Source organism: Micropterus salmoides, unplaced genomic scaffold, assembly GCF_014851395.1.
Source record: "Micropterus salmoides isolate LMB-PRFRI ecotype aquatic unplaced genomic scaffold, ASM1485139v1 Ms_hic_scaffold_17, whole genome shotgun sequence".
In the NCBI taxonomy this organism is placed as follows: Eukaryota; Metazoa; Chordata; class Actinopteri; order Centrarchiformes; family Centrarchidae; genus Micropterus; species Micropterus salmoides.
In genome coordinates this window covers 93,880-109,044 of record NW_024040817.1, presented here as the reverse complement: position 1 = coordinate 109,044, position 15,165 = coordinate 93,880, and the positions used below count along the sequence as shown (strand labels likewise).

Here is a 15,165-nt window from a genome sequence, read left to right as displayed (position 1 = left end):
GAGAGTTTATAGTCCTGAGAGTTGAACACTGGATGACTGACAGCTGTCCTTCATGACAACAGAAGCCACAGAAATCCTCCTCATCAAAAACATGACTTTGATCTGCGTCCTCATCTGGACTCTCCTCTGCTGCTGCTTCACAGGTAAAGTCCAGAAAATCAAACTCCTCTCCTCTATGAACATCCGTCCCTCTGAAATGAAGCCCACAAAACCATGACGCTGCTTTATGTTTTTGTCTCTGTATCCTCAGAGTCCAGAGGCCAGGTCACAGTGACTCAGCCTGGAGCAGTGAGCTCTGCTCTGGGAGGCTCCGTCTCCATCAAATGTAGGACCAGTCAGGATGTTTATAGCTCTAACCATTTAGCCTGGTACCAACAGAGAGCTGGAGAAACTCCTAAACTCCTCATTTACTATGCTAGCACTCGAGCATCAGGGATTCCAGGTCGTTTTACAGGCAGTGGATCAAACTCTGACTTCACTCTGACCATCAGTGGAGTCCAGACTGAAGATGCAGCAGTTTACTACTGTCAGAGTTATCATTGGATCAACAGTCAGGATGTGTTCACACAGTGAAAATGCGTCGTACAAAAACCTCCCTCAGTCAGACTGAACAGAAACTGAACTGACTGCTGCAGCTGGAAGCTACTGCAGAGACTGATACACTTCACTGAGGACACACACACACACACACACACACACACACACACACACACACACTAAGAGACCTTTGGATACATGCACATAGACTCATTACACTGCACAGTACACAGTTCTGATGGACAGGATGCAACAATTTTTAATTATTTATGGAACAGGGACAGTGAAAAAAGAGAGAGAGAGAATTATTTCAATATCTGGATCAAGGAGCTCTGCGCTGTTGTTTTGTTTCTTTTTCTCCTCTGATCTTAGCAGTACCAAGGGGGACATATACACATGGCGAAGCAAAGTGATTTGGAAACGGATGGATTTGGGGATGCAAGTCCGCCCGGAGTTCGCTGACTGACAACAGGCCCATAAGTTGGAATTTGAGTACACTGGTTAAAACATTAAACTGTGACCTATGTTGGCCCATAGGTTTCAGGCCTAATACAAAAGCCACAACACGAACACAAAAAGCCACAACACGAACAAAAAAGCCACAACACGAATACAACCGAAGTTGACAACGAAAGAGACGCTTAGTAACAGTGGATTACTGTCTGCAGAACACAGCTACACAGTAGTACAGCGACAATGTAGCTGTTCCACATTCAAGAGGTCCGGGTTCAAATTTTAGAAAGAACTTTCATCTTCCTGTGACTTTTTCCCGCATAATGCCAAATTAGTAAATGTAGGCCTACGTGGAAGAAGAACTTCTTACCCGTTTGATAAATAAGTAATACTTCTGTTCTGGTCAAATAATATACAGCGGGATATTTGTGTGAATTAAACAGCTGTCTGTGCAGATTAGCATCATAAACAAAAAGCAAGGAGTCTCAGGTTACCATGGAGATGACTTTATACTTATACAAAGGGGTGCGGAGGTGCTGCAGCACCCCCTATTCATAGTTTTGACGTGACATCACATTCCATGAAAAACACTCCCTTGGAGGACAAAAAAGACGTTATTTTCCACTGCCAGGAAGCAAGTGATCCACTGTTACTATGAGTTTTTTACTTTTGCATTGCCAAAATGCTGGATGGTAGTTGTACTTTCTGATGCACAAATCGAGGAAGAGACAAGCCTGAGCTGTGTTAGGTGAGGGGCTCCCCACAAGATAAACGTAAACATTACCGCAGTCGAGCGGCGGCAGGGAAAGTTGTGCTATCTGTGAGTTTTCATCGATGGGCATGTCGGTGGTGTGGCGTCAAAGATCAACTCTTCGCCATGACACAGGAAGTTGTTGTAACTTCAGTGTACATGCTCACATCTGAACAAAACTTTACGTGCTTGATAACTGTTCCACCCCGAAGACATCCACACGCCAATATTAATTTATATTCATAGCGCCAAGTGCGATGTAGTGCCACAAAGGGGACACAGGAAGTGACGTAAAACACCTTCATTCAGCGTCAGAAGCGCGTAGCAAATTCACAGCTGCACCGGCAGAGATCCAGAATATGTAACACGGCCGCCTCACACACCAACACGCTACACGTGCGAGGGCCCGCCCAACGCTGCTTGCAGCTTTAATTGTATTTGTGTTGTGGTGTTTGTATTAGGCCTGAAACCTACAGGCCACCGTAGTGACCTCATGTCTGAGGTGCAAAAAAGTTTGATTTGATTTGATGTGTGAAATAATATTTACTAAAAAAAAGAAGCGCTTGGAAATATTAAACATGTTTTCTTTTTGTTCACTGCTGCAGGCTGGATTGACCTGTACACACCCACATTTTCAAAAAGATTGTGCTGAAGGCCAACCAACAGAGCAACAGAGTGGTGGTAAATGCATTAGTGCACCCGTGAGCAGTGCAGGTTTCACAGCTTTACATCAAAGACTACACATTTCTCTGTTGGTGATTTGGCAAATGTCTGTTTTTAAAATGTTATATTTCCCACGCGGCTGGTCGGTTTCCGTTCTGCAGTCCATCACACACAGCATGCTGAGATGACCATTGTGTTGCTAAAGCGGTTCGCCCACAATGGCCTCACACAAGGTTAGTCTGTCTGTCTCTAATTGCAATTCGAATAGACAGAATAACTTATCTGGGAATGCGATCACAATGAGAGTAAAGCTCTCTCTCCCAATGCATTCAAGCCTTTTCATCTATTCCAGAACCAATCACCATCATCATGATGATGATTTTATGGACAAGAGATCCTATTACTAAAAAAGATGAACAGAGAGATAAATCTCTCTCTCATGATTCATGGTAGACTAACAGTGCACTTGACTAACTTGAACTGACGAAGCTGAGCTGACAGAGCCTCACTGACTGAAATGGCTCTCTATAGTCTGCCTGTACTCGGGTACTACAAACACATGACCTACGTTTTTACTTTACTGACCAAAGGACGATCACATGACCTGTTTTGACACTACATCTTGGAAACAAACCAGATGCCCGGTGCTTATTGTCATGTTGCTTGCTGTGTCTGTTGCTTTTATGTTATGCTGGATGTTTCTTTGTGTGCTGCTGCTGTGTTGATGATAAAATGTGATGCACGCTAACAGATTGACGCCATTTTTACAGGAAAAGACTGCTGCCTGCTCGTTCCTTGTTGTTTGATGTTATTGTTTAAATCCCTTTTTTTAAACATGGTCCGGAGTTTTGCCCATGCACTCTCCTCCACAGAGAAAAGGGGGAACTGAATGAAAATCTAAGTCGCTCAGTGTTAGAGATGGAATGTAATGTGAACAACAAGTCTGTGTGTGAGATGTGTTATCAGACAGCCTGGAAGCTCAAGGTTGAAACTCATTCAGAGAGGCTGTTTTACACACACAGAGCAGAGTGTCACCCAGAATAATGTGCCATAATTTGGTTTTATTTACAGCGAAATGAGGGACGTGATCATATAATTGATTGAACTAACATCACGTGAAAGAATTATTGTCTTGTTGTCATTGTTGAAAGTTTTCCCTCTCCTAAACAGGAGCAGCGGCCAGAGCCTAATATCTAACACTAACCAATTCTTCTTCTTCCTTTTTAGTTTAGCCTTACTAGAAAACTACAGAGTGCTGGTGTTGTAAAACTGTAACTGTATCACTAATGAAATATTGTGGTGAAGCAAGACACTGGTTCATGAAAGGTTTCACAACACACCCTCACAACTTTTGTCAAACATGCTCAATCTGCCTAAGACACAACACAGGGAGGGGATTACAGGTTTCATTAGCAGCACATCCACCACCAGATGAACCATTTAACCACCTTATGAGGGAGGTTTTTATCTAAACCCAAGCAAAGGCAAAAAAGTACTGTTGATGATAGTTGATATGTTTCCAAAATGGATAGAAGTTTTTCCCTCTCCAGCAACAAAGCCGATGCAGTCTCCCGCCAGGAGGTTTTGTGGTGGTTGTGGAGGCTGAAAGAGCTACATGGATACATACCAGCCACTGCAGGAAGGTGCCTGCACCAGAACAGTTACAGATCAACAAGCGTGCACAATCAGCAACTGAACCACTGTTTTCCCTGACCTTGTGTTGTAAGTGAAAGAGGGATTGGGAACGCTTAGGCACCCTTTGTCTCGGACTCAAAGGCTGTTAGACAGCAAACATCAACACAAGGGAGCTAGTGGGAAAACTCCTGCTGATTTAAGTGACGCCATCAAAACTTAAGAGTGAGTAGCATGTTTGTCTCTGGAAGGAGACATCCATGGGACCCAGTCAGATACCCAGACATTTGTGGGCCTACGAGGAACAACACAGATGTTTGCTGCCATTGCAATAGCATTAACAGTTCCTCTGTTGCAGTTCTTAGATCACAAGCATGATGCACAAAAGCCACCACAACAGAACACCACAGTGAACTACACACAGGCATTGACATCACATAGCAGTGTTAGAGGCAAGAGAAGCACCCAAAGAGGCTGGGATGCTTGGATAATTTTAATAACTCCTCTTGTACGTTTGTGCCCAACAATACAGCTCCAGATGGTTCGGTGACCCCAGTGCTGGAAGGAATGCGTTCGCTACGAGAAGAACTTGCAGAGAACTCTGAAGTGGACACTAATATGTTTGACTGGTCTGATTCTGTATTTGCTAAATAAAAAGCCTTAGTGATGCCCATACTAGCAGGCCTAATGATTGCTGTAGCGCTGTTACCTCTCTGTGGATGTTGCATTATTCCATGTGCCAGAGGTTTGACTGTAAGAGCTATTGATAAATGTGTGTCTATTCAAATGATCACACTCCATGAACAAGTGAACATGCCATTGTTGCAGCAGCAGAACTGTGATGAAAGGAAGGACAGATTCGTTTTCTTGGTTAAACTGGTGTAGATTACATCATGATGCCTTTCTATGACCTGATGATCTTTTTGTAATTCTGTATATTCTTGAGTGATCAAAGAATGCTCACAAGGGAGGAGTATGTGATGGAAATTTGATATTTGTGTTTACTGTTTCACCCTGCATGCTTCATCAGAATAGACCAATGTGTCACTGTGTGGTATATGCAACACTGACATAAAATGTAAATGCTCCGTACTTGTATAGCGCCTTTCTAGTCTTTTCGACCACTCAAAGTGCTTTTACACTACATCTGCATTCACCAGTCATACACATTCATACACTGAGCCTAAGTGCTCAAACGGAAACTAGCATTCACACACATTCATACACTGGCGGAACAGCCACCAGGGGCAAATCGGGGTTCAGTAGGACAGAAGGACACTTCGACACGCAACCAGAGCCAGGGATCGAACCGCGGACCTTCCGATTAACGGCCAACCCGTGTCTCTGCTAAACAGAGACTCTGTAAGGTGAGACTCAAGGAGAACAAGAAATTACCTCAGATATAATCCTGCACTGATAAAATGAAGGAAAATGCTTCTTTGTTGGTAAAAAATAAAACTATACTACTAAATATTATTTAATTTGAAATAACTTTTTTTATTTTCTTACAGTGTTAACAGCATGAGCATTATTACATCAATGAAGCTTCACTACTTAAAGTTGAATATTGTTAATATGATCTGATGACAGAGTAACAGAGTACAGTCACTATAACAGAAATGAAAACAACAAATTTGAATGAACTGGTCTTTATTGTGTTGAAATAATCCAAATTAAATCCAGTACACAAACTTTAACCATGAAACATGTGATTAGAGAATGATTGAAGGAAAGAAAGAGACACAGACACAGAGAGAGTTACAGAGTTCAGAGAGCAGAGTAAAACCAGTAGCAGAGTCCCAGTGAGTCAGGTCAGGACTGGGAACACTGGTCTCTCCTCAGTGTCTCTGAGACCAGAGCCTGGGAGCCCTGGGTGGCCTCACAGGTCACAGAGCCCACCTTCCTCCACTGGTCTGCAGGGAGCCTCAGGGTGCTGCTCCAGCTGTAGCGGCCGTCCTTCTCCAGCACCCCGGGGCTCCTGCTCTCCTCCCAGCTGCTGCTGCTGCTGCTGCCGTCCACCTTCCAGGCCAGACTCCAGTCTGAGGGGAAGCCCTTGTTGGCCAGGCACATGAGCGTGGCCTTCCCCTGCTGCAGCTCCTCACTGGAGGGGGGCAGCACCGTCAGGGTGGGACGGACATCACCTAGGAGACACCAATCAGCTTAGAGGACACCTTTACTGTGTGAGAGCTGATTTTCTCCTTTAAGGAGTTTCTGTCAGATGGTTTTTCTGCTCCACCAGTCACTCACTCACACATTGTTTCACTTCCCTTTAAGAAGCCTCTCATGCAAATCAGCACAGAGAGAATCATCATACAGAACGACCTGAAATATATTAAACTACAGTGGAAATAAATAAACTTTCTTATCAAGATCATCAAAAACTTGACTATACAATAGATTATTTGTGGAAACCAAAACAGAAATGAACTGACAACAATCAGATGTTCTTCACTTACATTAACAGCTATAATGATGAGTTGAACCACTAGATACAGTTTAAACGTCGTTACTTTTCAAGTGCAAATTCAGTCACACAGGTATCACTGCTCAGCTGTATCACTTCACTTACTGACAGATACACTGACCACTGTGTTGAAAGTAGTGCCAGTTGTCCTTTCACGATTAATATGGAAATATTGTATTCTTTTTCCAAATTCATAACAATAGGCAACATTTTTAAAACATACATATTTATCTTTACTTCAATTTTACATGAAGAAAGTGAATTGTATTTAATCACAACAACAGCCATTATTGTGGTGAACATTTAAAAATGAACTAATCTAAACATTTTTACATTCAGATTAAAGTTTTATATTTTCTCCACTTCAAATTGATTATATTTCATTTTGACAGGACTGTGTGAAGAACAGTTTAGTTAAGCTGCTCTGAGTTAGCCTCCATGGTAAAGGAAGAGAAATAAAAACATGAACAATAAAAGTTTTATAATTAAATCTATTTATCTGTCTTAAACTTTCAAAACTTGAATTTAAAGCAGGACTTGATAATATTGTATTTAGTATTTGAGCAGAAACTTACTTCCAACATCCAGTCTGGTTCCTCCACCAAAAGTCCACCACAGTGATACAAACTCATTGAGCGGCCGTACAAAAACCTCTCACTGTAGAGAGACACGGCTCTCTGACTTTGTCAGAATAAACTAAAGCTACAAGCCCTCAAGATGCAACTTTACCATTAAGGTTGGAAATAATGATTTCTGCTGTGGCTTAATATTGTATATTTACTATTTATATAATGAGTTGGTAAATTTCTCTTACTAAAGTGAACTTTGTTTCTTAGTGCAAATAATTTTAATAAACTTTATACATTAATATGGAAAGTCAAACAGTTTTCTGGCATGCTGATTATAAACGTTGAAAAATAGCTATTGAAATAAAAGTTTTGTTAAAGGTTTGACTTACTTCCAACATCCAGTCTGGTTCCTCCACCGAACGTGTACCACAGTGATACAAACTCATTGAGCCGCCGTACAAAAACCTCTCACTGCAGAGAGACACGGCTCTCTGACTTTGACACAAACAAACTCACCAAAAATAGTTTCTGTTTGTAACATTTTATCAGCTGACATGTGAAATATAACTGTTTTAATTTGATATGTTAATTTTAGGGATGCCTAAACATATTATTATCACATTAAAGCATTCATTAATTAACGGCGACAGTTTTTTAAATTATTATTTTAAAAGTCCGTTGCTCACTGGCTCTGAATACACATAGGCCTACAATCAAACCATGGGTCACAGGAGAGGTGGGATGTTGATCAGCCTGCAAAATAACCCAAACAAGCAGCGGAGAGGCTTCGGCAGGTTCTCAGGTGAACAGACAGGGAGACAGCTCTCTGCGAGTGAACGGCAGGCGCTCTATGGATAGTAACCATGGCAACGGCCTCTGTGCGCTACACAGCCGCAGCCTTTAACTTAAATTAAAATTATACACAGGCTAACTTTACCTGATAGGCCTGCATTTAGTTTTGCGGGGATGCTCTGCCATGTGAATTCCCTCCTGTTGATGTCCTGATAACTATTTAGATCCTGGAAACTCACAAACAGCGAGGATCAGTCTCTCTTCCAATGATTGTGCTGCGTGTCGCGTACAAAAAATTCAAGACAACTCAACTTTGGCAGTAGGCGGGCGTGTGCGTGAGGCGAGCACGACCACGACAGTTTCACGGGAACCCCAGTACACCTTGTGCTCGACCACTTCACCTCACTGTAACAGGGACACTTTCTACTGAACATAGACTGTTTCTATGTTCCCAATCCCAAGAAAACTGGACTCTGATGGTAACTTGTTTCAACAAGCTAGATAAAAGGTAATTCCCTGGCAGTGGTAAATAGCTTTGGTTTAATATTTGATTTGATTACATTAATGTTGAAGTTGAGATTTAAAAAAAATATTTTATTGCTGCTGTGTAAAGGGAATACTGCTGGTAAAAAGCTGTTTGCAAACCACACGTTATTGCATTTTTGTGTATGTAGCAGTACATTTAAGTCAAGCAATACACTACTTTAGAATTCATCATTTAATTTTCAAGAAAATCATGCGATTAATTGTAATTAAAAAATGTTATCGTTGCCCAGCACTAGTTCATTTTAAATTAAATTCATCAATTAACTGAAATAACTTAGAACATATTTTAAACACAATATGTCTAGAAGCATAAAACCAAAATCATATAAAAGAGGTTTTTTAAAAATATTATCAATACTCTGATAAAGTGATTGATCCATTCATAAAAATCAGAGTAATCCAAGTCCCTGCTGGAGTCAGTCAGAGCATTTCCATAGAGAGCCACTTTGCATCAGCAGCACCATGCTCCAGTGCTCTGGGAGAGTTTATAGTCCTGAGAGTTGAACACTGGATGACTGACAGCTGTCCTTCATGACAACAGAAGCCACAGAAATCCTCCTCATCAAAAACATGACTTTGATCTGCGTCCTCATCTGGACTCTCCTCTGCTGCTTCTTCACAGGTAAAGTCCAGAGAATCAAACTCCTCTCCTCTATGAACATCCGTCCCTCTGAAATGAAGCCCACAAAACCATGACGCTGCTTTATGTTTTTGTCTCTGTATCCTCAGAGTCCAGAGGCCAGGTCACAGTGACTCAGCCTGGAGCAGTGAGCTCTGCTCTGGGAGGCTCCGTCTCCATCAGATGTAGGACCAGTCAGAATGTTTATGTTTGGAGCAACTACCACTATTTACACTGGTACCAACAGAGAGATGGAGAAACTCCTAAACTGCTCATTTACTATGCTAGCACTCGAGCATCAGGGATTCCAGATCGTTTTACAGGCAGTGGATCAAACTCTGACTTCACTCTGACAATCAGTGGAGTCCAGACTGAAGATGCAGCAGTTTACTACTGTCAGAGTGCACATTACATCAACAGTCAGTGGTTGTTCACACAGTGAAAAAGCGTCGTACAAAAACCTCCCTCAGTCAGACTGAACAGAAACTGAACTGACTGCTGCAGCTGGAAGCTACTGCAGAGACTGATACACTTCACTGAGGACACACACACACACACACACACACACACACACACACACACACAGACATAATTAAATCAATTGGATTTAACATTTAACCAGATTTGATTTGGGGAAATCAAATTACTTTTTACAGCAAGTCTTCTCTTTATCCATTTGTACCCCATTGAAATCTCAGGTTCATCAGCGGTTTGTTAAATAATCAAGAGAAACTAACCTGAGACTGTTAATGAGAAAAGTCTTGGTCATGACCTTTGACCTCAGCTTCATACTGGATCACAGCCACTTCAACTATTTCCAGATAAAAGAAAATATGAAGACACAGATCAGCATCAGAAAACTTTCTAATAAAAAATGGACCAATCAAAACCAGTACATCCCCCCAATTACAAAAAAATATTGTTGTAAAGCAACATTACACAAGAATGGCTTCTTTTGCGATTTAGTGCCCCCTGTTTTATGAGTATTGTTCACTTACACACCACTGTTGCAAATATGAACAGCTGTACACATGTAGTTGTCATGATTACATAACTTACATGATTAAAAATGTCTTTGCTTATACAGCCAATAATCAAGCAAGTCGGAAAACACAAGAAATAGCAAGCAGGCTAATATTACTGACTAGTCCAACAGCAAGAAGGCCAGCTCGACAACTGTCTTGGATCCTTTCAGTTCAGTTAGTTCAGGCCAACAAGTAAAAGCCAGTCTGATATTTAATATTGTCCGGTCACACTCTCTTCGTATCTTCCTCACTCCTTTCAACAATGACTTCTTCAGTCTCTTTTCAGCCTCTGCTATGATCTCCATACTGAAAACATCAAGGCAGCTTATAGTAAAGCACTATGCCGTTGTGAAAGGTTTCCTGCCCGGGATTCCAGTGTTACATAGTGCAACAGCACCGTGCCCGGAGTGAAGCTGTTGTTTTAAGATAACATTACTACATCATGATTCAATAACATCACATGCTCTTCCTCAGCAGATGGAGTCGCCCAGTTTACTCAGCATTATTCTGGCTTCTTGTCCACTTTGACTTCAGAGTCAAAATATTCCATGACAGCTGGGTGAACTCCACCTGCTGATGAAGATCATGTCATAAAAACAGTAATGTAACTGATGATGATGATGAGTGTTTTATGGCTCCACCCACATGTCCAAAACTTCTGGTTGTGTTTCTTAAGGAAGCTCTCTGAGATCGTCGTCCTCAGCATCCCCTCAAACACCCAACATTACTTTACTTGATGAAATCTCCACATTACAGACACCTAAAGATGTAAAACCTGCATTAATATTGATGTCATTAATCATTGTCTAAAACACCATAATACCATATTACATGTAGAGAAAGTTTTCAGTATCTTCTGCATGTAAATATGTAAATATGTAGATCAACGCTCTCAGCACTGAGGGGGAAACACCATGATATGTTGAGGACAGCTACAGCTCACTGACTCTGTGTGTTTGCATATGTGTCCTGCCTCTCTGCTCCCAGCCGTTAAGAGGCCAGTGTTGATCAGTGGCTGTCCAGGCCTTTCAGAGCCACTGACACGCCGGCAGCACAATGATGATGTCACTGATTCTACTGCTGGCCACCCTGGGGCTCCTTGTTCAGGGTGAGACTCTCTTCTGAAAACTTCTTGTTTGCAGCTTCAGGATGCAACCAGGTTCACCACAATGATGTTCTGCTGTGATGGAGAAACACTGACCATCAGTGGAGTCCAGACTGAAGATGCTGCAGTTTACTACTGTCAGAGTTATCATGAAATCAACAGTCAAGCTGTGTTCACACAGTGAAAAAGTACAAAAACCTCCCTCAGTCAGACTGAACAGAAACTGAACCGAAGCTACTGCAGAGACTGATACACTTCACTGAGGACACACACACACACAAACACACAGATTTGCTCCACTGGCACTAGAACAGTTTCAGACAGAGCACTTTGGTATGGCAACCTTATAGTAAGTAAAAAAGGTCAAGTTTGTGGTTTCAGCAGGAAAATAACACTATTCAACTTCTCAAACTCCTTTCTATGCCACATGATTTTAATTTACAAATGTTTGTCAAAACCTCAATTGCTGACAGCAAATTGAATGTTGCATTAAGAAAGAAACAGAAGAACAAACACAATGTTAGTCACTTGAAAGCAAAATAATATTATTTGAAGAATAACAAATTCATAACAATAATTATTTAAAGCTTCAGTTCCACATCAGAATAATTGTTTTTCCCAACAAGCAGGCAATGAACAGTTCTGTGTAACCTCTAAACTCATTTCACAATTTCACAGCACAAACACCCACTTGCTCAGATATGGGTTTCCAGTAACCATATGCCAAAATATGTAGACACCCAAAATCAATAAACCACTTTCCAGCATACAGTGCATCTACCAGTAGGCCTGTATGTGTGGCTGCAGATTTTGATGGTGACAAAGGAGGCATGGGATTCAACAAATGAAGCCCTGGAGGAGGGTGAAATCACCGGATAGTGACAAGTTGCCATGAGCTGGTTAGACCCGGAGGTTGAGCCCAAAAAGTTTGTTTGAGCCCAGCATCTGTTTTTAATTAATCCACCAAAACCTATTTCTCCCAAATGTTTAATATTTACTTTAAAATCTCATAGAATATACAAGTTTTTTCCTTGTAAATGTGTGAGTTTTAATTCATAAATTTACCACTTTGATCTCAGAGAATATCAAAGGTTATTTTATTGCCCTTATACACTGTTGGACATTTCTCTTTTAACCAGCACATCTTTTCAAACCTTTAGGCAATGGATAAGCAGCCTAGGAAACTCACAGACGCATTTCATGTGTTGTAAATCATCTCACGTGATACAAATTGCTACACAAGTCAGTTAATGACAAACACACAGAAGGACACAGATGAGTCGGAGAAATAATTTCACATGGTGTTCTTTAATAAAAGAAAAGTAGAGAGAGAAAACAGAGCTTTTAATCTAGAGTGAACAGACTATTTCCATTCTTCCCACAAGTAGTCAAAGGGTCCAAGATGGCATCTCCCCTCAAATCACCTACTACAGAGATATTGTAAAGAGATTAAGGAATAAATACAGACGCACCATATCTAGAATGTATACATATGCATTTATTATTTTGCAGCATAAATGAGCAGCGTTACATCTGCAAATCCCAACAGCAGTCTACAAAATTACCGTCTGCTCCTCCATTGTCATGTTTAATACAGTACAATATAGACCAGAGCAGGACAGAGAGGGAAGATGTGAAGGAAAATATGTAGCACAGACTTACTGCTTCTGTTAAAATGACCTCCTTTCATGTTTTCACACCAGCTCCTACCTGAAACTGAACACACACACACACACACACACTGTTTAATCAAATAGATAGAACATTGCAGCTTTAACCACCAATTAACCTACATAAAAAAACAAGTTCAATGACAAAAACTTATCTAGCGCAAATCAAATGAATTTTTCCATCACAGCTTTTCACCATCTATTCATATCCTAATAAAAATCCCATGTTCGTATCTATTTTCCAAATAATCATTAAGATCCAATCTGGGACAGTCAGTTACAAAAATGTTTGGTCATGACCTTTGACCTCAGCTTCATACTGTTTTACAGAAATCAAAATATGAAGACAAAGATCAGCATAAGATATCTTCCTGATGAAAATATTATTTTAAACTAAATTTATGTAAAGAGAAGCTCATTATCAACTGGAATCAAGACAAAAAGACACAAGTGACCTACTTCATATTATTAGATGTTTATAACTCTGACTGCAAACTGTAAATAAATATTTTTAAATGACACATTTTCTCTAACATGCACCTCAAAATCTCAATGAATGCATTGAGATAAGAAGTTCATTCATGACCTTGGAAACAGTGAAACAGTCTCTGCACAGCATCCATCCACCAACTTTTGTGGAACTTTCATTCACATCACTTGATCTTCCTCAGCAGATGGAGTCGCCCAGTGGTCATTAAATTTAGTTTTTGTAATTTCTATCCATCTGAGCATTGCTAGGACTTCATGTTCATGTTGACTTCAAAGTTAAAATATTCCATAAAAGCTGTTTTCTGGCTCTGCCCTCATGTCCAAAATTCCTAGTAGTTTCTTCAGCGAGCTACCCGATATACCAGCTTCAGCCTCTGCTCTTGACTTGTCATTTCTTTATTTGAGAGAATCTGGATATTATATACAACCAAATCTGTCGTCAATGTGCATTAAAATAACGTCACTATTCATTGTCAGCAGACCATATTAAACTCATTTTCCACATTGGAATGACAAAACAAAATCACTGAAACAGTTTATTACCAGACTTTTTAGTATCCTCGTCATGTAAATAAGTAAATATGTAGATCAACGCTCTCAGCACTGAGGGGGAAACACCATGATATGTTGAGGACAGCTACAGCTCACTGACTCTGTGAAGAATCACACTGCAGATACTGCAGTAAGGAGTCAGCCTTGTTCATGGGGCACGACCTCTACCCACTGTTACTTTCACTATAACAGAAATGAAAACAACAAATTTGATGAACTGGTCTTTATTGTGTAGAAATAATCAAAATTAAATCAAGTAAACAAACTTTAACCATGAAACATGTGATTAGAGAATGACTTACGGAAAGAAAGAGACACAGACACAGAGAGAGTTACAGAGTTCAGAGAGCAGAGTAAAACCAGTAGCAGAGTCCCAGTGAGTCAGGTCAGGACTGGGAACACTGGTCTCTCCTCAGTGTCTCTGAGACCAGAGCCTGGGAGCCCTGGGTGGCCTCACAGGTCACAGAGCCCACCTTCCTCCACTGGTCTGCAGGGAGCCTCAGGGTGCTGCTCCAGCTGTAGCGGCCGTCCTTCTCCAGCACCCCGGGGCTCCTGCTCTCCTCCCAGCTGCTGCTGCTGCTGCTGCCGTCCACCTTCCAGGCCAGACTCCAGTCTGAGGGGAAGCCCTTGTTGGCCAGGCACATGAGCGTGGCCTTCCCCTGCTGCAGCTCCTCACTGGAGGGGGGCAGCACCGTCAGGGTGGGACGGACATCACCTAGGAGACACCAATCAGCTTAGAGGACACCTTTACTGTGTGAGAGCTGATTTTCTCCTTTAAGGAGTTTCTGTCAGATGTTTTTTCTGCTCCACCAGTCACTCACTCACACATTGTTTCACTTCCCTTTAAGAAGCCTCTCATGCAAATCAGCACAGAGAGAATCATCATACAGAACGACCTGAAATATATCAAACTACACTGGAAATAAAAAGACAAACCTTCACGTTAAAACTGTAAAACATAAAGCATAACTGACTGAAGTATTTAGTGGAAGTATAAATAAACAGAAAATGAACCGACTGCATTCAAATGTTCTTCATCTGTATTTCAATCACATTTCAACATTTTAAAGTAACCCATGTTGATCGTTGCTCTGTTCAATTAAATAAAATGAATTAACTTTTACTTAAACAGTTATTTTTGTGGTATACAATGTTATACTAACCTTAGCGATCATTTTTACATTAAGATTGAAATTTATCTTCTCTCCAACCAAATATCAATTTTAAAACTTTACAATATTTTATTTTGTATTTGAAAACTTACTTCCAACATCCAGTCTGGTTCCTCCACCAAAAGT

General features: G+C 40.9%; 3 gene segments (V, D, J or C); 1 reads left to right on the top strand and 2 right to left on the bottom strand.

The window, feature by feature from the left end:
• Positions 1 to 91: 91 nt before the first annotated feature.
• LOC119907477 lies at positions 92 to 606 on the top strand. The segment is given in 2 exon segments: positions 92 to 143; positions 251 to 606. Coding segments are annotated over 2 exon segments (375 nt in total).
• A 4,906-nt stretch (positions 607 to 5,512) lies between these two features.
• On the bottom strand, positions 5,513 to 7,489 carry LOC119907482 (the record flags this gene model as incomplete). The annotated part of the segment is given in 2 exon segments: positions 5,513 to 6,177; positions 7,459 to 7,489. Coding segments are annotated over 2 exon segments (360 nt in total), but the record flags the coding sequence as incomplete, so codon positions are not given.
• Positions 7,490 to 14,075: 6,586 nt separating this feature from the next.
• Positions 14,076 to 15,165, bottom strand: LOC119907481 (the record flags this gene model as incomplete). The annotated part of the segment is given in 2 exon segments: positions 14,076 to 14,582; positions 15,132 to 15,165. Coding segments are annotated over 2 exon segments (363 nt in total), but the record flags the coding sequence as incomplete, so codon positions are not given.